Raw genomic sequence first — 22,654 nt, 5'->3', positions numbered from 1 at the left:
AAATAAAAATTTTTTTTTATATGGCTCCAAAGCCCGTGCTTGTAGATATCATGCTAGATTGTTTCCCTGAAAGACATCAATATATATGAGACAATTATCATGAAATGTCACATTCTTTTAGACTTCACATTTTCATTAGATATGTTATGCTACTTATCAATATAGATTAGCATCAGATATGTAAGGAATGACTAAAAGAATCAGACTGACTCCATAAAGTATTTGCAAATGCCAGTTTATTGACAAACCTGGTAGAGGCATGAAGTTCTTGAAGATAATATAATTGCATTTAAAATATATGTATTTTAGAATTTGTATTTCTCAGTATTTCTAACAGACTTAGCCACTTGTAGCCACCCGCCTTACAGGAGATCTGCACAACACTGGAGGTTGTGTGTCAGCCCCACTTCCTCAGAAATGTTACCGAAGGGATCACTGGTATCAAAGGAGCATCCTTTTGACCCTGAAGAGTGCACCTTCGAAGAGTTAATGGCCTTGGTAAAGCCTGGGCTCTGGGACATCTCCAAGTAGTGGGATGAATAGGGCGAGCAGTGTCGAATCTATGCAGTCCATGGCTCTCTTTTTTTCCTATCTTTTATCCTCTTGTGGATTCTTCTTATTTCCCTGGGGCTTTTAGTTCTTAAGAGCTTATTTTTCCCTTGCCATTTCGAAAATCTCCTTCTAGAAATATCCCAAAACCTCTTCACACTAAGGTACGACCAAGAGGAGCTTGCTGCATTGCTCCTAGAAAAGAGCAGCCTCAGAGCTGAAGGTGCTAGAGTGGCCACCCCTCGTCATAAGCATTCTTGCTTTATCTCTTTTCTTTTTAATCTTTGGGGTTTAAAAAAAAAATTATTATTGAGGGAGGTGGGGAGGAGAGAAAAGACATCCTGTTCACAACATGTATTGAGAACCCCCTATGTGCCAGGACTATGTTAGCTGTTTCACGCACAGCTTCATTATTCCTACGGTCTAGCCTTGTTTGCTGGGTGGGTGTTATTGTCCCCAGTATTCAGAAGAGGAACCTGAGGGTCAGTGAGATGACATATCTTGCATAGGCCTATACATGTAACAAGGGGCAGAACTGGAATGGAAACCTAGGTCTGCTAACATCCAGTCCCTTTCCAATGACATCACGGGTCAAGCCCTCAAGGAACTCATAGTGCTCCTTCACGTTCAAAAGTATTTTTAACTGTTTGTGGAGAAAAGAAGGCATTGTTCTTTCAGATAAAATAAGTTTTTGTGGCTCTGGCAGAGGGCCAGAATGAAAACCCCCCATAGATTAGAACTCAATAAAAGTCTAAACTAAAACAGCCTATACAAACGCACGACCTTTGCAGAGGACGGTGGAGTGAAGAGCACAGATGCCTGACTGACACAGTGTGTGCCCTCAGCTTGGTTTTGTTGAAACTGACCAGAAGGGGACTGAAATCAGGGTGGCTGGGCGGGGGGAAGCCCTTGGGGGCAAGTGTTTCTCACTGGAGGAAATAGGACAGCCCACCTTGGTGAGGAACCAGAGATCTGTGTTTAGGTAGTTTGGGCATAGAGCTCCCCAAGGTTTTGTTTTGTTTTTTAATTGTGCTTTAAGTGAAAGTTTACTGTTCCAGTCAGTTTCTCATACAAATATTTATACACACATTGTTATGTGACCCTAGTTGCTCTCTCTATAATGTGACAGCATACTCCTCCTTTCTACCCCGGATTTCCCGTGTCCATTCATCCAGCTCCTGTCCCTTTTTGCCTTCTCATCTCTCCTCCAGACAGGAGCTGCCCATTTAGTCTAAGCTTGAGCTAAGAAGCACTCTCTTCACGGGTATCATTTTAATTCTTATAGTCCAGTCTAATCTTTGTCTGAAGAGTTGTCTTTGGGAGTGGTTTCAGTTCTGGGCTAACAGAGAGCCTGGGGGCCATGTCTTCCAGGGTCCCTCCAGTCTCAGTCAGACCATTAAGTCTAGTCTTTTTACTAGAATTTGAGTTCTGCACCCCACTTTTCTCCTGTTCCATAAGGGACTCTCTTTTGTGTCCCCTGTCAGGTCAGTCATTTGTGGTAGCCGGGCACCATCTAGTTCTTCTGGTCTCAGGCTGATGGAGTCTCTGGTTTCTGTGGCCCTTTTGTCTCCTGGGCTAATATTTTCCTTGTGTCTTTGGTATTCTTCGTTCTCCTTTGCTCCAGGTAGGTTGGGACCAATTGATGCATCTTAGATGGCCACTCGCTAGCTTTTAAGACCCCAGATGCCACTCACCAAAATGGGATGCAGAACATTTTCTTAATAGACTTTGTTATGCCAACTGACCTAGAAGTACCCCGAAACCATTGTCCCCAGACTCCCATCCCTGCTACTCTGTCCCTTGAAGTGTTTGTTTGTATTCAGGAAACTTCTTAGCTTTTGATTTAGTTGTGCTGACTTCCCCTGCTGTCTAAGGTTTTAATGCTCCACATGAGAAGTCCCCCTCACACAGGTATTTCCCAGACCCTAGAAGCATCTCTGGGGGTATACAGTCTGTGCAATGGAAGAGGTAGCCTGGGAAAGAATATGGGGTATACTGCAGAGCTTTATTTCTTTTAAAAATTACTCCCCTTGTATTGCTCACTGCTTCTAGAGTTGAATTGTCACATATTTATTGTTACTTTAATAGAGATTTATTATTTTATAGAGAAGCAATTTTGATGAATTATCCCTGTTATCTGACCATTCTCGGTTATCTCTACCTGCAGGTAATCTAATGTTGTTCTTCTGTAGACTTTTAAACAGTAATGGTTTCTACCTCCTGGCAGTGGCTAGAATTTCAGACATAGTGTCTAGGAAGTTACACCCAGCTTCTCTAGGTCTAGTCTTTTTTTTTTTTTTTTTAACAATATTTTATTGTGTTTTTGGTGAAGATTTACATAGTAGTTTAGGTTTCCATGTAACAATTTCTACACAAGTTTTTCAGTGACATCGGTTGCATTCTTCACAGTGCATGAACATTCTCGTTATTTCCATTCTGGTTGCTTCGTTTCCGTTAATCTTGTTTCCCTGCCCCCTTATGTTCTGATCTTTGTTTTAAAGTAATTGTTGACTGTTTGGTCCCATATAGGTGATTTTTAAAGGAGCATAGCACTAACAGGTGATACTCATTATTTCTAGGCCTAGTCTTGAAAAAAGATACCTACAAAATAATACTAATGGCCAACTTATTGAGCATTGTGTGCCAAGCAGCATTCTTAGTGCCTTATTTGTATTAACTCATTTAATCCTGACAGCAACCCCAATGAAGTAGGTACTGTCATATCCTGATTTTGAGTCATAGGGAGGTAAGTAATATGCCCACCATTACTCAGCCGGTACACGTGGAGCCAGCATACCATTCCATGATAAAGTCCCGAGCTGTGGTGGTAGACTCTGGTACAAGCCTCTGGCTTTTAGAAGTACTTTCCTTAGCCTCCTCCTTGAGGTTTCAAGTCATACCACATAAGTTATTGCACTCATATGTAAAGCCTTGCTGGGAGTGTGGACCCAAGTGCCTGGTTATGGAATATCCCACAGCTCTAGAAAGTGGCTATCCTGGACTCAGCACATTGTTTTCTGCTGCTTTTAGGCAAAAGTGACGATGAAGAAAATCTTTGCAAGTCAGCCCACGGAGCAGGGAAGGGAGCTGCTGAGGATGGTAAGGACCACAAGCGCCCCAAACGTCCCAGAACCATCTTGACAACCCAACAGAGGAGAGCGTTCAAGGCCTCGTTTGAAGTGTCCTCCAAGCCATGCCGGAAGGTACAGGAGAGGGGAGGGGTGGAAAGGTAACTGGGCCCCACATCTGTGCGTGCACTATGGATGCCCCTGGGGTATAGATGGGCCCCTGGGGGTCAGGGCAGTAGGAAGGGTGTTAGACCAAGCCTGTGCAGGGGGCCCTGAGTCCCGCTGGAGACCCCAGAAAGCACTGAGGCTGGGCCAGGGATGTAGTAGAATTTCCCTCTTCCTTTATGTTTGCTCACTACTCTACCTGGGCTGTTGTTCACCCCTTTCATTTCACGGAGAGCAGTGAGAGTAATAATAAGGATAGGTACCAGTGAGGCATAGACCAAGATGCTGTAACAGTCTGAAAACACAGTGGCCTAATGAGATAAGAGTTTCTTTCTTTCTTCTGTCATAGGTCAGAGGTGAGCATTCTGAGACTGGTAGGTAGCTCCGTTATACATCGCTCAGCTCCAAGGGGCTGCTCTGGTTGAGATTACTTTTCCAGCCACCGGGGTAGAGAAAAAGGAGGTGGAGGCCAAGCTGACCCAGTAGTTGCTTGCACCACCTTCACTCATAGGCACTGGCCAAGATTTAGTCACATGGCCACACCTTCTACAAGGGAGGCTGGGAAGTGAGTCTCTTCCCAGGGCCAGTGGGTGACCGTGTGCCCTGCTAAAACATGGGGATTCAAATACTGGTAGGAAGAAGGCAAGCCTGTATCTTGGGGACAGTTACAGTCTCTGATACAACAAGCAGTGCCTCTCTGTTGAGTGTTGTTGGGTGCTGTGAGTCAATTTTTGACTTATAGCAACTCCATGCAACAGAGCAGAACTGCCTCATGGGGTTTTCTAGGCTGAAACCTTTATGGAAGCAGATTTCCAGGTCTTTCTCCTGCAGAGCCTCTGAGTAGGTTCAAACCACCAGCCTCTCAGTTAGCAGCTTAGTGCTTAACCATTGCACCACCGGTATCTGCCCCTTTACTGACTGTCATATGCTGGGTACTGCCTTCTACACAACTGAAACAAAGCAAAGAAAGCATTCTTTACTGAAACTCATAGAAGAAATACATTATTTAAAAAATGTTAGCATTGTTTTTCCTTCATCCCTATTTCTATTAGTCAACTTTTGCTGTGGTAACGAACAGCCCAAAATCTTAGTGGCTCCCAGCAAACATTTATTTCTTGCTCCTGGGCTGTGGGTGGACTGTGGCTTAGCTGGGCTCAGGTTCACGTCTGCTCCACAGGTCTCTCATTCAAGGATCATCTTGAAGGAGCCCTACCAGGGGTATGGCATTCTTCTGAGGGTGGCAGAGGGCAGGAGGCCAGGTCAGACTGGGCAGGCCCATTGAAAGCCTCCACCTGGATGTCACATATGTCATATCCTTTCACATTTCACTGATCCAAGTACCTCCTATGGCCAAGCCCAGTGTGGGTGCTGCGGAGAAGTACATGCTCCCACGGAGCAGGGGAGAGAGGGTGGATGGATGCTGAACAGTAATATGGCCCACCATAAAATCTGACCTTCAGAAAGATTCAACTTCAGGGCTCTTCCTGCCCCTGTCCTTGTTGCATTTAGGCTCCAAGGAGCTACTGGGAGAAAGTGAAACCAGTTGCCATTGAGTTGATTCAGATTCATGGTGACCCCATGTGTGTCAGAATAGAACTGTGCTCCATAGGGTTTTCAATGGCTGATTTTTTGGAAGTATATCACCAGGCTTTTTTACACAAGATGCCTCTGAGTGGACTTGAACTTCCACCTTTCAGTTAGCAGCTGAGTGTGTTAACCATTTGCACCACCCAGGGACTCCAGGAAAAAGAGAAATGCACTCAAAGCAAATTTGCACTTATCAACGGTGCATGTACTGAACTCCCAGCCTGAGTCTGCCCTGTACCCAGTGCTTGCCCCTGCGTAGCTTCCAGGCCACCAGCACAAAGGAGATGTGTGCACAGATAGCTGGAACACTGGGGAGAAAGCGCCAAGAACTGTAATAAAGGGGCCAGCCAGGAGCCGTGGGAGCCGAGGGAATGGAAAGGTCACTTCTGTGGGGAGATTCAGGAGAGGTTTTGTGGAACAGGTGGCTTTTGTGCTGGACCTCTGAAGAACGAGGAGGGTTTCAACAGGTGGAGTTGGACCCCTGTGCAGACAGCTATTTTATTTGGCTTAGAAGATGGATGTGCTTTAAAAATGGAGTCTAATCATTCCACTTCTCCTAAGCCTCAGCCCAAATGGCACCATCAAGGAAAAGCACTTCTCAAGGCTTCGGGAACGCTCTAATCACGAATTTCTTCAGCTACCTCCTTTAATCCGAGCTCCTTCCCAGAATCCAACTGTCTTAGTCATCTAGTGCTGCTATAACAGAAATACCACAAGTGGATGGCTTTAACAAAGAGAAGTTTATTTTCTCACAGTAAAGTAGGCTAAAAGTCCAAATTCAGGGCATCAACTCCAGGGGAAGGCTTTCTGTCTCTGTCGGCTCTGGAGGAAGGTGTCAATCTTCCCTTGGACTAGGAGCTTCTCTGTGCAGGAACCCCGGGTCTAAAGGACATGCTCCGTCCCTGACACTGCTTTCTTGGTGGTATGAGGTCCCCCGTCTCTCTGGTTGCTTCTTTATATCTCAAGAGATTGTCTTAAGACACAATCCAGTCTTGTAGGCTGAGTCCTGCCTCACTAACACAACTGCTGCCCATCTTCCCTTAAAAAAAAAAAACAAAAAAAAAATATCATAGAGGCAAGATTTACAACATAGGAAAATCACACAGTACGGGGAATCATGGCCCAGCTAAACTGATACACACATTTTTGGGGGGGACATAATTCAATCTATGACAGCAACCAAGAAGTGACAGCATCTCTCAGGCCCATTCTTGCGAAGCCTGTGCTTCTTGCCCCTTCCCATCTCGCCACCTTGCCAGCCACTTCACCGCCTGCCTGTATGGAGGGCAGATTTTAAACACATCTCTTTATTCTCTACTTTCTGGGTGGCGCAAACGGTTGAGCGCTCAACTACTGGACAAAAAGTCGGCTGTTCAAACCCACCCAGAGGCACCTCAGAAGACAGGCCTGACAATCTGCTTCCAAAAGGCCTTGAAAACCCTATGGAGCAGCTCTGCTCTGCATACATGGGGTCACCATGAGTCAGAATCAACTCGATGATAACTAACAACGACAACCTTATTACCTGGATCCTGATGAGCCTGTCTCTGCACGACCTGGTGCATTTTCCTGCGCCAGAGCTGCTTGCCTTGCTCTGTCGGAGTCCAGCTGGCTCCCACTTTCCCCTCTTTGGGCAGGGCTCACTTAGGATAACAGGGAATATGCTATTCATTAAACATTCACCATCCCTTCAAGCTACGATGGACAAAACAAAAAAATTAGGACAATGGATCTAGATGAGAGAGGAGAGCAAGAGAGAGCCATTTGGTTTTGCAAAGTGAATTTTACCCTGTTTTTCTTAAGTATGTTAATGATATGCACGGGTTATAGCAAAGGCACAATAGACTTTGCTAATGACTTAACAGCACATGAAGGTCTAATTTCTAGCATAAGAGAAACCCAGAAACGCCTCCTGGGAACGCACATCTGAATGAATGATTTTTCCTTTCTTTGTTGACCCGGCGAAGGACCCTGTCTCCACCTGAAGGGAAATGAAGTTCTTATGTTTTGGTTTATACCAGTTCCTCTGTAAAATATGGCCTGCTGGCCTCCTCATGCGCTGTGTGGGAAATGTTCCAAGCCTCTTTCTCAGGGATTGTAATGTTTCTCTATTTCTAATGTTCTGTTTTTTCAAGGTGAGAGAGACCCTGGCTGCAGAGACAGGGCTGAGCGTCCGTGTCGTTCAGGTGTGGTTCCAGAATCAGAGAGCTAAGGTAACCTGCTTCTTTTGTCTGTCTCTAGGTGGCTGGTTTCCTGAAATAATAGCAGTAGGACATTTGTCCCGGCCTCTAGGTTTTCAAACCTGAACTCATTGGGTAGAATAGTTCTCTCAATTCAGAAATTCTGTTATCCACAAACATTTCAGCCACAGCAGCACTGCAGAAGGGGACAGACTAGGCATTTGTTTTAGTGAAATGGCTATTATTTTGCTTGTGGCTGTGACTGTGAATCTAGTCAGCCAGTTGTGCCAATAAATGTCTTTCTGTGTCTCACTCTGTTCTTTAATTCATGTTTCTTTAACCCAGATACCAAAATCCTTTTAAAATTTCAATCAGAAACCCAAATAGCACACATCTGACTGAGTGAAGACACCAGCCTGACATGGGTGGAATAAATATCTTTACTCAGCTCTCCCAGTGCCCATGCCCTTACTAAATATGCCCATACCTGGATTCTGCCCAGGTCTATATTTCCCTGCCATGATCTTTCTTCTAGACCTTTTCCTCATCTATGCCTAAAAATTCATGTGTCTTAGAGTCCATATTTCTAGCACCCTGACCTTAAAAAAAAAAAAAAAAAATGCCTCAGGTCGATTTTGACTCCTAGCAACCTTGTAGGATAAAGTAGAACTGCCCCATAGGGTTTCCAAGGAGTGGCTGGTGGATTTGAGCTGCAGACCTTTTGGTTAGCAGCTGAGCTTTTAACTACTGCACCACTGGGGTCCATTAAAAAAAAAAAAATAGGTGGTAAATGAATATCTCATTATTTGTTCATGATTGCTAATGGTTAAGGCAGTATTTCCATAAATGAATTCCTTAGAAGAGGGCTGTTGGTAGATGTCCCATCAGAAAAGGACTCTATGATTAAAGAAGTTTGCGAGGCCCTGTAGCATATGGATTCAGAAAGCACAGAGCATATTGAAAAGCTCTGAGAAATCCTGCAGTAAAGGCACTGGTTTAATATTTTTTAAACATCATGTTTCCTACACACACACAAGCACACACACATACATACCCAGGGTATATATTAACATCTGGTGGAACCCTAGTGTTCCACAGAACACAGTTTGAGAATCATTGGGTTAAAATGTTCCTTCTCCCAGGAAGTGTCTGTGTTAACACGGTGCTTTGGGAGACAGGCCCCTTACCTGGAGGTATGACTCTCATGGTTGAACTTTAGAACATGAGGGCCCAGCCGGTGATGGGTATTTGGGGGAGCATGAGCCTCTTGGCACCACCCAAACCACACCCTGTCAGCAGCCCCTGCTCCACATCAGGCAGGGCTGGCCCTGGATACTCACTCCCTGATGCCACAGCTCACACACTTACTACCTTTTGTGGGATAGTCACAACATAGTCGCAAGTCTGATTTGCTGAGAGGAGATCCCTGTTCCTGCTAAGACAAGCTGCACCCTTGCTTCTCTGCCAGCTCTCTGACCATTGCAGCAAGCAGAAAAGCCCCTCAGCTGGGATGCAGCTACTTGGAGGTTTTGTTCCTCAAGCCTGACACCTTTACTGAATAAATACTAGGGAAATGGCCCTTCTGCTCTACAACCAAGCTCTCTCACATGAAGGCCATCACTACCTCAGGAATCTGCTGCAGGTTGCCTGGCTTCTCATCGTGTGGTTTTCTCCTCACCAGATGAAGAAGTTGGCCAGGCGGCAGCAGCAACAGCAGCAGGATCAGCAGAACACCCAGAGGCTGAGTTCAGGTAAACTGGCGGCTCCTCCCAGCAGGCCCTTGTTGGAGTCCAGGCCTCTCCTACCAGGGGCCTCCAGGTGCTCCCCAGCTTTTTAAATGAAATTTCTGGCCTCAGGAAAGCCCAGTCCATACCCTCGTAGAAGATGGAGCCCTCATGTGGGGACTGAGCCATGAGGAATTGTGAGAGGCGGAGAGTGCCTGAGCTGCAGGCCTAGAACTGCTCCGTGGAGCTAGCAGTGAGCGTATCCAAAGCCTCATTGCCCTGGTCCTCACCCAGTGTCTGGGGAGCCAGGACTGTGCACAGAGCCAAAGACACTCGCACATGCTCATCCTGCTCACTCCCCTTATTTCTGGGCTGATCAGTTAAATATGTGAACACTGGTGTTTCCGTGGTAGAATTCTCACCTTCCATGTGGGAGACCAGGGCAGTCACCACCTGTCTGTCTGTGGAGCCTGTGTGTTGCTGTCATGCTGAACAGGCTTTAATGGAGCTTCCAGACTCAGACGGGCTGGGAAGAGAGGCCTGACGATCTATTCCCTGAAATCAGCCAGTGAAAAAAAAAATTTTTTTTTTTTTTTTAATCACGATGGTCTGATCCTCAGTGGGTCATGGGGATGGCAGGACTGGACGAGGCAGCAGCATTTTCTTCAGTTGTACATGGGGTTGGCATGAGTCAGGAGCCAACTTGATGGCAGCTAACAACAATCAATTAAATACAAGACATTGCTGTGACTCACCCATTTCCAAAATAATGAAAAATAGTAAAAGTAATGATAGTAAAATAATAATTCCCTTCTTTGCAAAGCGCTGTATAGTTCACAAAGTTCTCTCACTTACGCTGATTTGACTCTTACGACAACTACCCGCTGAGGTGAGCAGAAAAATCATTACTATCCCATTTCACGGAGGAGCAAACAAAGCCTCTGCAAGACTGAATGTGTCCTAGATGGGTAAGAGTTGGAGCTAGGACTAGAGCCCATCTCTCTGACTGTAAATCCCACTAAACATGCTGCCTCCCCTCATCCCTACATACCACCTACCCTTAGTTTTTTTTTTTTTATTATTTAATTTTTTTATATATATAAGGATGGTGTGAGTTTCAGGGGAGGAGTTGAAGACAGACAGATTCTAGGAATCTTCAAGGACATTGAAAGAGAAAAATCACTATATCAGAACAATGTCTTAAAGGGCCATGCCCCCAGTTCATCCTTCCAGAATTTCCTAAATGGTCTCTCTGTACCTGAGAGCAGTGTTCTCACACTATAATGTACACACAAATCACCTAGGATCTTGGTCAAGTACAGATTCTGATTCAGAAGGTCTGGGAGGGACCTGAGACTCTCCATTTTTAACAAGATCCCAGGTGGGTGCTGATCTGTGGACCACAATTTGAGTAAGAAGGCATAGAATATTACGTTGGTTTTCGATCCCTTCAACCAAGCCCCTTGTCCTTGCATGGAGCCTCCCTTCTGCTTGACACCTGGGCTAGGCTCTAAATTTGACTTACTACCTCCTCCAACCAGGCGTTCCCTTGGTTTCTTACTTTCTAGGCTAAACATGTCTTAATGACAAGATAGATGCCAAAGGAGAGAAGAAATGAAACAAGGCATGGGAGCCGGGGAAGGGCAGAACAGCAAGCTGGTCAAAAAAAACCAAACCCATTACCATCGAGTCGATTCCAACTCATAGTGACCCTACGGGACAGAGTAGAACTGCCTCACAGGGTTTCCAGGGAGCGCCTGGTGGATTCAAACTGCCGACCTTTTGGTTAGCAATGGTAGCTGTTAACCACTACGCCACCAGGGTTTCCAAGCTGGTCAGGACATCTGAACTCTGCCCTTAGCTCCACCCCCAATGTTGTTTGACCTGGAACTAGACTTTCATCTCCTGGTTTCTTAGGCTACACATCACTTTGTTGTTGTTAGCTGCCGTCGATTTGACCCCAACGCATGGGAACCCCACGCACAATAGACAAAACACTGCCGGGTCCTAGGCCATCCCCATGATCAGTTGCAAATTGGACCATTGTGATCTATAGGGTTTTCATTCTCTGATTTTTGAAGTAGAACACCAGGCCTTTCTTCCTAGTCTGTCTTAGCCTGGAAGCTCCACTGAAATCTGTTCAGCATCATAGCAACGCACAGGCCTCCACTGAGAGACAGGTGGTAGCTATGCATGAGGTGTGTTGGTCAGGAATCTGGGTCTCCCTCATGGAAGGCAAGAATTTAACCACTGAACCAACAATTCCCTACACATCCCTAGAATGGGTTAATATGTCTGATAGCCCTATCTTCTAGGGCCCCTGTGAAGTTCAGAGAGGGTCACAGATAGGAGAGGCCTTTAGTAAGAGCCATGTAAGTTGACTCCATAGAACTGAGCAAGATCAAAGGGAAAAGGATGCCTTAAGGCATTATGAGAACACAAACTTAGTGCTTGGGACTTTTGTTAAAGAATTCTAAGGGCAGCTCCTAGGATAGACTTCAGAAAGCTGAGACTGGTGGGACAAAGTTGCTTCCATCTTAATAGATTGAGGAAATGGAGTCTCTGAGAGTTGATGGAACCATGCTCAGAAAACCACAGCAAGATGTGGAGGCAGGAACTGAATCCTCCTTTTCTCATGAAGTTCTGTATACGAGTGTATCACATGGTAGTGACAAAGTCACATACACAGAAGCTCATGTAATATTCACATCAGCTCCATGACTTCAGCTGAGCCAGTATGGTGATTCCCGCTTGGTCAATGGGCTTCTAGTGGGTTACCACTAGAAGGAGCTTTAGATTCTTGTATTCCAGTGGCTGCCAAACCAGAGCATGGCATCAGGATTTTTTGTTCAAGTGCTATATTTCAAGGAAGATCTCAGAGTTCAACCCCCTCCCCCCATCCCTACCCTCCAAAGTGATCCCTGATGGCCTGCAGTAGGGCAGAGGCTGGAAGCCACTCACTTCACCTCATTTCCTTCCATTTTATACATGAGAACACCAAGACCCAGGGAAGTAGGATTGTCTGGCCAGTGTCACACAGCCTGTGTGGTAGCCACCTTCCAAGATGGTCCTCGATGATTCTCCCAGCTGGTATTCACACTCTTCTGTAGTCCCCTCCCATACTAATTAGGGCTGACTTGGGGTGTGACTTCTGGGGTCATCAAAGACTGTGTGGCTTCTGCTTTGGGCCCTCTTGGATCACTCAGCTTGAGGGAAGCCACCTGCCATAGACTGAGGACACTTAAGTAGCAGCCATATGAAGAGGTTTTTTATATGGTGGAGCTCTCAGACCCAGCACATCCGCTCCAAGTCCAGGGCTCCCTGCCCTGCCCTGACCGGCCTCTCCTACTCCTCCTTCTATGGAGCAGAACAAAGGCCACTGCTGGGAAGGAATGCTGGGTGTTGGGGGATGCGAAGGCTGGAGGATGCTTTGTGGCCCTGTCTCCCAGTCTGGGACACTGGGCTGCATGTTGAGAATGACCCACCTTCTTCTTTGTCCCACAGCTCAGACAAATGGTGGTGGGAGCACTGGGATGGAAGGGATCATGAACCCCTACACGTCTCTGCCCACCCCTCAGCAGCTCCTGGCCATCGAGCAGAGTGTCTACAGCTCGGATCCCTTCCGACAGGGGCTTACCCCACCCCAGATGCCTGGAGACCACATGCACCCCTATGGTAAGAGGGCCTCAAGCCCCACAGGGACCTCCCACAACTTGCTTGAGTAGGTTTCTGGTTCCCTCCCAGACCCATAACACCGTTCCTTGGTGCTCACTGAAGCCCCAAAGCAGAACCAGTGTCTCATAGAGTAGTGCTGGGATAACCTACCCAGTGGCTGCAGGAGAAAGACCCACGTGCATGTTCGTTCCTGACGGTCTCATTGCATCTCGGTTTCAAAGCTTGTGAGTTTAAGAATTGAAATTTAATTTGGTTTAATAATTGAAATTAAAAATCAGATTTCACAAATCTTGCGTTCTATGCTGGAATCCCATACTTAAATGTTTGCAAGCAACGTTAATGCTGATATGGGCAGAAGGCCTTGATTCAGCAAACCTTTACCTAAAGAAAGAGAATACTTGAAAGTACACAAACAAAATTTCCGTTTGGGTTTTTCTACTAGAGATACTAAAAAAAAAAAAAAAGAGATACTAGCAGGTGTAATTCATGACACAAAAACTGGCCTTTTCAAGTGAAAGGTGTCTCTTCCCTACGTCCTAACTGGGCTTGGTTTAAATGCTGGGTGTGTACCGAGCTAAGCCTCCCCCACTTGCCCAGCTTGCTGCTGAAGCTCATGGGCAACAGGTGGACCTTGTGGGGGGCCTGCTGGGGTGGGGTGAGCTCTGAAGTGGAGGGCTCAAGTTCAGCCTCAGGGGCAAATAGATGCCACTGCATTTTTATACAGAGAAAGTCAGTGGCCTGTGTAATACACTGGAATATACTCTGTAATGGTGATGAACCCTGAATAAAGTTTTATTCAGCAAGCGTTCAAAACTTTAGCATTTGAGACATACACCTCAGCTCCCAGGTTTTGTCAAACAACATCCTTCATTAAAAAAAAAAACAAAAAAAACTGTATATTGCCACTTCCCATGGCATACGTTCAGCAAACATTTATTGAGATCTGACCCTTTGCAGGGCCTTCCCTGACCAACCTCATGCGTGCACACAAACGTAGACGCGTGCGTGCTTGGTGACTTCCATCCTGTCTGCCTCCTTAGACAATACATGTCACATTGGCGCCATCCTTCACTCCACAGCTGTGGGAAAACAGGCAAAGGGATTTTTTTTGTTGTTGTAAATTTTTAAGTTTTCAGAATCCCAGGGGTCTTGTTACATTAAGGACACCTGTGATGAGTCCTTTAGTCAAATCAATAATCGAAGCCAGATGGTATGTTTTATAAACTCCAGTTTTCATCTCTCCCGTTTACTTCAACACACCACCACCCACTGCTGTGGAGTCAATTCGGACTCACAGTGACCTTGTAGGACAAAACAGGACTACCCCATAGGGTTCCCAAGGCTGTAAGTCTTTACAGAAGCAGACAGCCACATCTTTCTCCCTCAATTTACTTGAAGTGGAGGTAAAAACCTGCTGAGTCTGCTAAAGTCGCAGTGGTCCCTCAGCCGTTCCACAGTTCACCCTGCTGCCTTCTCTCCCACAAGTGCGAATGACTTACAATTAGGCACCTGACCTTCCTTTCCTTTGGAGTAAAAATTTGGAGATACAGCAGGCACTCAGGATGCCCTTGTTGTTTGAAAGGACAGATGTTATCAAGAGAGGTTGCATTACCCTTCACTGCAGAACTGAGGCTTGTTTCCTTACCGTCCCTCCTTCAGGAAGCATTTTGGAAGCCCAAGTCCTCTAGGAGCCCTGCCCTGTTTCTCCAGCCTCTGGCAATATTTCCTGCCCACTTGCCACACTCTGTTTAGTCATCCTGACATTTGCTTATAGCGCACTTAAGCACTTTGTCATATCCTGGTTTATATCGTTTTCAGTTGCACTTTAGACACAGGGAGGGGAGCCCTGGTGGTCCAGTGGGTAAAGCAGTTGACTGCTAACAGAAAGGTCGGCAGTTCAAAACCACCAGCAGCTCCGCAGGAGAAAGATGTGGCAGTCCACTTCCGTAAAGGTTTATAGCCTTGGAAACCCTATAGAGTTGCTGTGAGTCGGAATCAACTCAACGGCAGTGGGTTTTGGTTAGACACAGGCCCCTGAAAGAAGGACAGAGATTTTGTTCCTTCCTACTTCCTGTGCTGGTTAGCACACTCAGCTGCCAACCAAAAGGTTGAAAGTTTGATCCACCTAGGGGCACTTTGGAAGAAAGGCGTGGCTATCTATTTCAGGAATAAAAAAAAATCAGCCACTGAAAACCCTGTGGAGCACAGCTGTATTCTGATGCACAACAGCAACCGGTTACTGAAACTTTTCTGCACAGACTCCCCCCACCCCCCTTTCTCCCTTCTTCTCCAGCACCCAGCAGTAAGCTTCACTTGGGGGATACGTTCAGGCAATACTCGGTGAGTGCAGTTGAATTTCCTAGCACTGCAGTGAGTCACTCCTCCAGAAACTCATGCCAATATTTCATCTCTGTTTCAGGTGCTGAGCCCCTTTTCCATGACCTGGATAGTGATGACACCTCCCTCAGTAACCTGGGTGACTGTTTCCTAGCAACCTCAGAAGCCGGGCCCCTGCAGTCCAGAGTGGGAAACCCCATTGACCACCTGTATTCCATGCAGAATTCTTACTTCACCTCTTGAGTCTTCCCCTCGAGTTCTGTGGCTAGGCTCCCAAACGGAACAACCCTATTATTTGAGGGGTTGGCTGGCTGTAGAATGGGGTGGCCAGGGAAGAGGTGGGTTGGGGTGGGTGTTTTGTCGGGGATGCTGTTGTATAATGATATGGTGTAGCTCGGCATTTCCAAAGACTGAATACATTATGGATTGCTTAGCTTAATGTTTCTAATAAGAGTCTTAGTGTTAGATTTGAAGATGTGTTTATCCTTAAGGACAGGGACCTTTAATATAGACATTCTCATGCAAACTAGATGCCTAGAGACGCCTAACAACTTCCCGCCATTTTGGGGAAGCTCTTGTCAAGAGGTGCATACGTCTATCCATCTATACACCCATAAACAGACAGACAGACAGACGGAAAGATAGATGTGTGTGTGTAACCTTTCATACTTTATCCTCAAAGTTTATTCCTAATTATAACAGACATCAACTGTACAGCAAAAGTAACTTTATTTTCAGTGTGAACTATATTTAAGGAAATGCTTGATGCACTTAAGTTATAAAATGAGATAATTTACTTTTATAAACTTTATTTTTAGTTTGGAGAGACTTGTTGGCAGGGTAGAGAGGGCTGCCCCATCTAGCCCCATGGCGTTGAGTGCGTTAGTTCATTCTGTGTTCAGACAGTGTGACTGAGGTCTGGGAAGAAACTCTGTGGCTGACACTGTTCTCTTGTGGGTTCTTGCTCTCTGGGGGTTGAATCACTGAGCATGGGTGGGACAGAAGAGTCCCTAATCATGTTTGTAGGAAATTCAAAGCCCATACTCCTGGGCTTTCTCTTAAATTCTGGTTGTTGGGCAGTGCTCTTGAGCTCCAACGTCTTTGGGTACAGGATGAGGCTAATAGCATGTACCTACCTCACTGGGCAGCGCCAAGGCTTCATGCACCCCCAGGATAGATGAGCAGGGGGAGAACAATACCTAATATTTGGTCAAAATCCAGCTAAACCAATCACTGGGCAAAGGAGCTGGGGCTGCAGAGTAGGAGGGCTCCTTCACTCTGAGGGCAGCGTGGCCTGCCATAGTCCCTTCTGCTGGGTGGCAGAAGTACCAGGGCAGAGCAGCTCAGATGGGTGTCGGAGTCCTTAGGTGGTAAAAAGGCTAAGGCTGAGGGGGCGGAGAAGGGAACTGTGGTGTTCTAGAGCGGTGGTCAGCAAACTACACTGTACAGGCCTGTTTTTGTAAGGATTGTTAAAGAAAAAAAACAAGAATATGTCACAGAGGCTGTATACCAGAGCAAAGTCTAAAATATTTACTCTCTGCCTTTTAACAGGAAATGTCTGTTGACCCCTACTGTAGAGGGTTTGTTCTCAACAGGCTTGTGGAGCTCATGGAGGGAGAGGTGGTCCAGGTGGGAATCCAGGGCTCTTCCTTCCAGCTCATTTTCCTGACCCTGCGCACGGAAGTCCCAACAGCCATTGTTCACAGGGACAGTTCCACACCCTGTTCCCCAAATGTGGTGCTAAATGGGATACTTCTGTGCTAGGAAACCCACTGGAAAGTCTGAATGTGGAAGTGGGGAACACAGAGGGTCAGCTTGGGCCCCTCCTCTGAGAAGGGCCATGATGGGCTTGGCCTCCTCCTGGGACATCATGGGAGACTTGGACACGGCGACACTTCCCCCTCATGCTTTGCAAGGCCTGAGGGAGCATGTCCTCTGATGGTGAAGTCTACATTGTGTGGATTTGTGTGCTCTTGTTTATAATTTATAGAAACCACCATGAAACCCACGCCAGTCTGGTAGTGAAAATCGTGCCGATGCTGTCTCACTCCTCAGGTTTCTGTGGTAAAGATCAGTTGGAGAATGTAGCAGATACTATGTGAGTGAAAGCGAATAGAGATCCTTGTTCCACTCCTCAATGGCATACCAAGATGAAATTAAAATCCTCTTCCAAATGAGCTGTTGTTTATTCGGGGGCGGGCTGGTGGGCAGGGAACCAGGGACTGCGGGTGTTTGGTTAACAGGGCCATGAGGATGAGCTTACAGCGAAGCTTAAATGAATGGGAAGAATGTCTACAGCAGAACATAAGGATAAAGTGGTCTTCACCCTCCTGCCAAGATGGACTCCAAGAGTAGAGCCCAGCATTTACAAAGGTCCAGCACAAGGGAGGCGCAGGGAACACGAAGCCCACCGTGGTGGAGTAGTTTGCAAGATGTAGTGGTTGAACACCGGCTTGGAAATCAGAGTCACGCAGCAGAAGAATTTCTCATGCAGGCTTGAAGGCAGAAGCCTAGCCAGGGTGGAGGAACAGAGCAGCAGGCGGTGGCTCCCCTGGTAGGACCCCCCAAAGTAGTCAACAATTTTAAATGTAATCTATGGGTGGGCAATTGTTAGGGCTCTGTAGTCAGGGAACAGTATGAATGTAAAACAATGGTGGCACTTTTTTTTTTTTTTTTGTATCTCTTCCCATCCACTTGCAATTCTTCAGGGCTTGTTACTCTACTTCAGGCACATGCACCCCATGTTACAAGTTGAGTCTACCTCTTGCTAAGGGCTTAGAAGGAGAGAAATGAGAGTTAGAAGGTCAGGCTGGCAGGAGGAGCCACCAAGGAAGCCCATATCTCTAGCTGGCCTCCACTGGGCTGGCCCTGGTGCTGGTCTCCAGCTTCTGGAAGGACCTTGTGCACGAGACCTTTCCTCCTCATGTTTGCCTATTTCAAAGCTGCTTAATCCTTCAGAATTCAGCATGGACTTTGACTTCACAGAGAAGCCTGCAAAGCTGGGTTAAAAAAAAAAATTTTTTTTTTTTTTTTTAGCTACCTGTATTATAGTAATTGGCCTAGTGCTATCTGCTGTAACAAATAAAGCCAAAAATTATGTAATAGCTCAAACACAATAAAAATTTATATTTTTGCTCACATAAAAGACCTGCGAGGGAGCTCAGGTTAGAAGAGCACCTCTCTTGGTGCGTAATAAAGGCTCTTCCATTTTCAGCTCATGGCTACAAGCTTTCACTGGGGGTTGGTAGGCTCCATCCTGGCCAACTGGAAGGGGAAAAGAGAAAGGAAGAATGCAAGAGGGTGGTTTTATGGGCTAGGCCTGGAAATGGCTCATGTCTCTTTCACCACTGTCTTTTGGCTAGAATTCACTCACATGGGAACTCGGACCTGTAAGAAGGCTGGGAATGTGGTCTAGCTGTATGCCTTGAAGAGGAGAAGAGAGCGTGGATTTTGCTGAGCTGTTGGCAGCTTCTGCCAGGGTGCTTCTCCAAAAGATTCCTGTAGCAGCCTGTGCTGTCTCTCTCATAGCCCTTATCACACAGCATTATAATGTCTGTTTTCTTGTCCATTTCTCCTGCTAGACAGCAAACTTCTTGAGAGAAGAGACTCTTTGCTATTTCTGCTCTCAGAGGAAAAGGACAGAAATCCTTAGCACCTCGTTTATAGAAGACAATAAATGTTTTTGGATGGATGGATGGACAGACGGGTGGATGGATGGATCAGACAAATTCTTCCATCTCTGTTTTTAGTTCTTCCACTCAACCTGCATATCTAAAATTCCTTCAGGATCTGTACATTTCAGAGTTGACCCCAAGGACTCTGAGAATAGTTGTAGCCCAGGATAAAGTGGCTGGGCATCCCTCATTGGGCAACACCCACTTGGATGTTGACTCTTGCTTTCCTTGTACTCACTCATCCTATATGTCCGTAAGAGATAACATTCTGTCCTGAATTCGGTGGGGCAGGCTCTCCTTTTTTTTTCTTGCCGAGCATAGTGGTAGGTATGAGCAGGCATGCATAAATACTTGTTGATTTATTGTTCCTCCATCTTTGTTCTTCACCCAGATCCAACCACATACGCACTCATCCTCTCTCTTCTTCTCTTGACCCATTCTTGCCTTTATCACATTATATATTTACCAAACCACTGAACATGTATTTCCATTCTCCAGCAGATTCTCCCAGGGGTCCTGGTCACCCTACTCTAGACCCTCCTCTCCCATTGGCCATCTCCTTCTTGCTCTTCACCCATATTTCCCGTGCTGGAGTCTCCCATCCCTCTGCCCAAAATCTAGCTCACCCAGCCCTGCTGAAGATAATGCAAAAGTCACCAAGAGGAATCAGCTGTGCTTCTCTGCTTTATCTTATTTAATTTTGTATAGGTACCAGAGAGGTTTGTTGATAAACATTGAAGCCAAAGATGTGTCATCTTCCACATCTCCACCAGTGGAAGAGTACTTTAACTGTACAGGAGAAAGTACTCAAAGTAGATAATCCTCTCCTTTCCTTTCTCCTATTCATGCAACATTTCATTTCAAACAATGTTGAGAAACTACTATGTTCCAGGCATGGTAATAGCACCCTCACACTGCTTGGTTTACTAGAGTGCTATTAGGGTTCCTTTTAGGTTTAAAAGGATTTCTCCCTGAAAGGCAAGAATGAAACTAACCAACCACCCATCCACCCACCCATCCATCCATCCACCCACCCATCCATCCATCCATCCACCCACCCATCCATCCATCCACCCACCCTTTCATCCATCCAACCATCCATCCGTCCGCCCATCCATCCATCCACCATCTATCCATCCATGCATCCTTCCGTCATCTCCTTTGTTCCTACCTTTATTCAGCAACTGCTTCATTGAGTGCTTGCTAGATGGCAAAGTTGCCTGCAGCATAGCCCTGGAGTGAGCATGTCTAGATTCAAATCCCAGCTCCTCCACTTACCAGATGATCCTCTGATTCCTCACCTACAGAGCTTGTAGCTACCTCAGAGGGGTTATAAGGACATAGGAGATAAAACATGCAGAATGCTTAACCCTGTGTCTGGCACATGGAAAGTGCCCGATGTATGTTAGCTGCAGCGCCTTGTGCCATGGTTTTGTCATTGGTGAAATATTCTGAAGGTCTGTGGGAGTCTCCATATTTAAAGAAAAAGAAGAATGCACCCTGGTTGAACTGAGATAGGAAGGCTTCTCACCACCACTGCACATCTTAATGTAGGTCTTACACAGCCTGAGTCAGAATTGTCAAGGAGTGCTTTGTTTGGATGTTGTTATTGCTTTTAAGGCATGCAGATAAAATTCCAATAAAGAAACATTAAGAAGTCTGACCCCCAAGGAGAAACAGCCAGGTTATAGGAGATTTTTCCAGACACCTTTTTACCTTTTTTTTCATGGCCTGCCTCAGAGAGGACAGTGTGAGGGCTGGGATCAAAGTGGAGACCCCTGGACTCATCAGCTGACGCTTGTCTGCCTGGGAGAAATTTGAGTTGACCTAACATAAATCAAAAATAGGAAAAAAAAGTGAAGTTAATCTGTGAATTCCAAACCGAAGGTCAAAATTAATTTGAACTGCCAGTGAAATCAAATTGTCTCTCTCTCTCACACACATACACACACACAAATACAAATGTACTAATTCAATCCAAAATGGGCTGCAATAACACAATTTAACTAGAATAAAATTATACCAACAAGAGTTACAACTGATCCAGAACCAAATTAACATACTGTTTTCCTGGATCTCTGTTGATATGTGCAACATTTTGTTCAATGACATGAAGAGAGCGGTCTTTGGAGATCAAAAGAAGGTCTTGAAGTTTTTATGCTAAAAATATAGTCTCTCTACAGGTAGATGATGTGGAGAATTAGAGATCACTCTGTTCTTGAAATTTATGTCATATTTGAAGCTCTGTAGATGTGTAACCTTGGGCGAGGCTCTGAGCCTCTATTTCTTCATCTATAAAATGGGCCAATGACAGCTGCCTTGCCTATGTTCCAGGTTAGTGGTTGTAAGCATCAAAAGAAGTAATCAGGAAAGGGCTTTGTAGACCATGAAGTGCTATACAAATAGGAGAGCATCTTATCATTGTGTCCCAGGAGGGCATATGTAGATTGGCCCCTTGGGGAACACAGCATCCATGTAAAGAATCCTCATACTTAGGTGGATGCCCACAGCAAGGAAGAGATACCCACATAAAAGTGAAAATAACTTGATCTCCTCCCCAGAATCTGTACAGCAGGATTACTGCTGCCACCGCTTGATTGGTTTTCTCCACTCCAGGGGAGGAGTCTAGAAAAGGAGCCTAGGGTAGCCCAGCCACTAGTCGATAGTGCATTAGCTAATCTGTCAATACTTTTCACCTCCCCCTGCCACTCCATGTGCCAAGGAAGGGAAAGGTGGAGCCTGCCTCTGATTATGGTGGGAAGGACCTATCCTATATAGCTGTGCAGCTGATCAGTTTTTCTGGTCTCTTTTTATTTATTCTTTTAATTCTTTAGATAGATGATAGATGGATGGATAGATAGACAGACAGATAAACAGATAGGAAGAAAGAATACTCCAGGCCCTAGTCTGGGTAATAGAAATATAGAGGTGAGCAAAAAGAGACATCAACCCTGCCATTATGGAGATTATAGCTTAGTGGGGTGTGATAGCCATTAACCAAAACCTCTTGTAAATTTGACTTGCAGTTGTATTAAGAACCATAAAGGAGAGGACTCAGAGCTCTAAGGGAATAGGATATACGGAGGCTTGACCTAGTCAACAGAAAGTCAGAGAAGGTTTCTCTGAGTAAGTGATGATGGAGCTGAGATTTTATTCATCTCTCTTAGTGCCCTCCTCCCATCAAATGCTAATTCTAGTCCTCCTTTCTATAGAGTTTTATCTAGCTACCATGTGTGGAAAAAATATGATTAAAAAATGCCCTCTAAGGTATTCAATGAAAAGGTCTAGAGATGTTACCCTAGTATCTTGTAGTGCAAAATGTCTTCAGAATAGGCCACTGTCACTCAATCAACACAAGTTTATTAAGCCCTGTAGTAGGCATTTGAGGTTTTCTGGCCACCTAGCATCCATTTAGCCTACTTCTGATAAGATCATTCTGATTCCTGTGGGGAGTTGACCTTCCTCCATTGTGTGTGGTCTTTGTGTGACTGTAAACCAAGGTGACCTGGGCTCCTGTGTAATCAAAGCTAGGCCAACCACTCTCTCCCAGGGTTTGCATCTTGATGGAATGGCATAACACTGGAAACTTGGTTAGAATTTATTTCCCAAGATGGCTGAATACTTTCTGTTGCCACAACCCCAAATCTGCCACAGTTCCTATCTGTTTCCAAGATTGATCTTCCAAGACCAATCTT

At 45.7% G+C, this 22,654-nt stretch overlaps 1 protein-coding gene across 1 annotated transcript in view; it reads left to right on the top strand.

Moving 5' to 3' along the window:
* LMX1A (LIM homeobox transcription factor 1 alpha) overlaps positions 1–15,528 on the top strand; it is a 247,350-nt gene extending 231,822 nt beyond the window's left edge. Inside the window, exons 5-9 of the mRNA XM_049881113.1 lie at positions 3,580–3,752; positions 7,505–7,582; positions 9,231–9,300; positions 12,778–12,948; positions 15,368–15,528. Coding sequence (XP_049737070.1) covers positions 3,580–3,752; positions 7,505–7,582; positions 9,231–9,300; positions 12,778–12,948; positions 15,368–15,528 — 653 coding nt within the window. The remainder of the gene's footprint in view (positions 1–3,579; positions 3,753–7,504; positions 7,583–9,230; positions 9,301–12,777; positions 12,949–15,367) is intronic.
* The last annotated feature ends 7,126 nt before the right edge of the window (positions 15,529–22,654 follow it).

Source organism: Elephas maximus, chromosome 3, assembly GCF_024166365.1.
Source record: "Elephas maximus indicus isolate mEleMax1 chromosome 3, mEleMax1 primary haplotype, whole genome shotgun sequence".
In the NCBI taxonomy this organism is placed as follows: Eukaryota; Metazoa; Chordata; class Mammalia; order Proboscidea; family Elephantidae; genus Elephas; species Elephas maximus.
The sequence above is the reverse complement of the archived record's forward strand: the minus strand, read 5'-3'. Positions and strand labels throughout refer to the sequence as shown.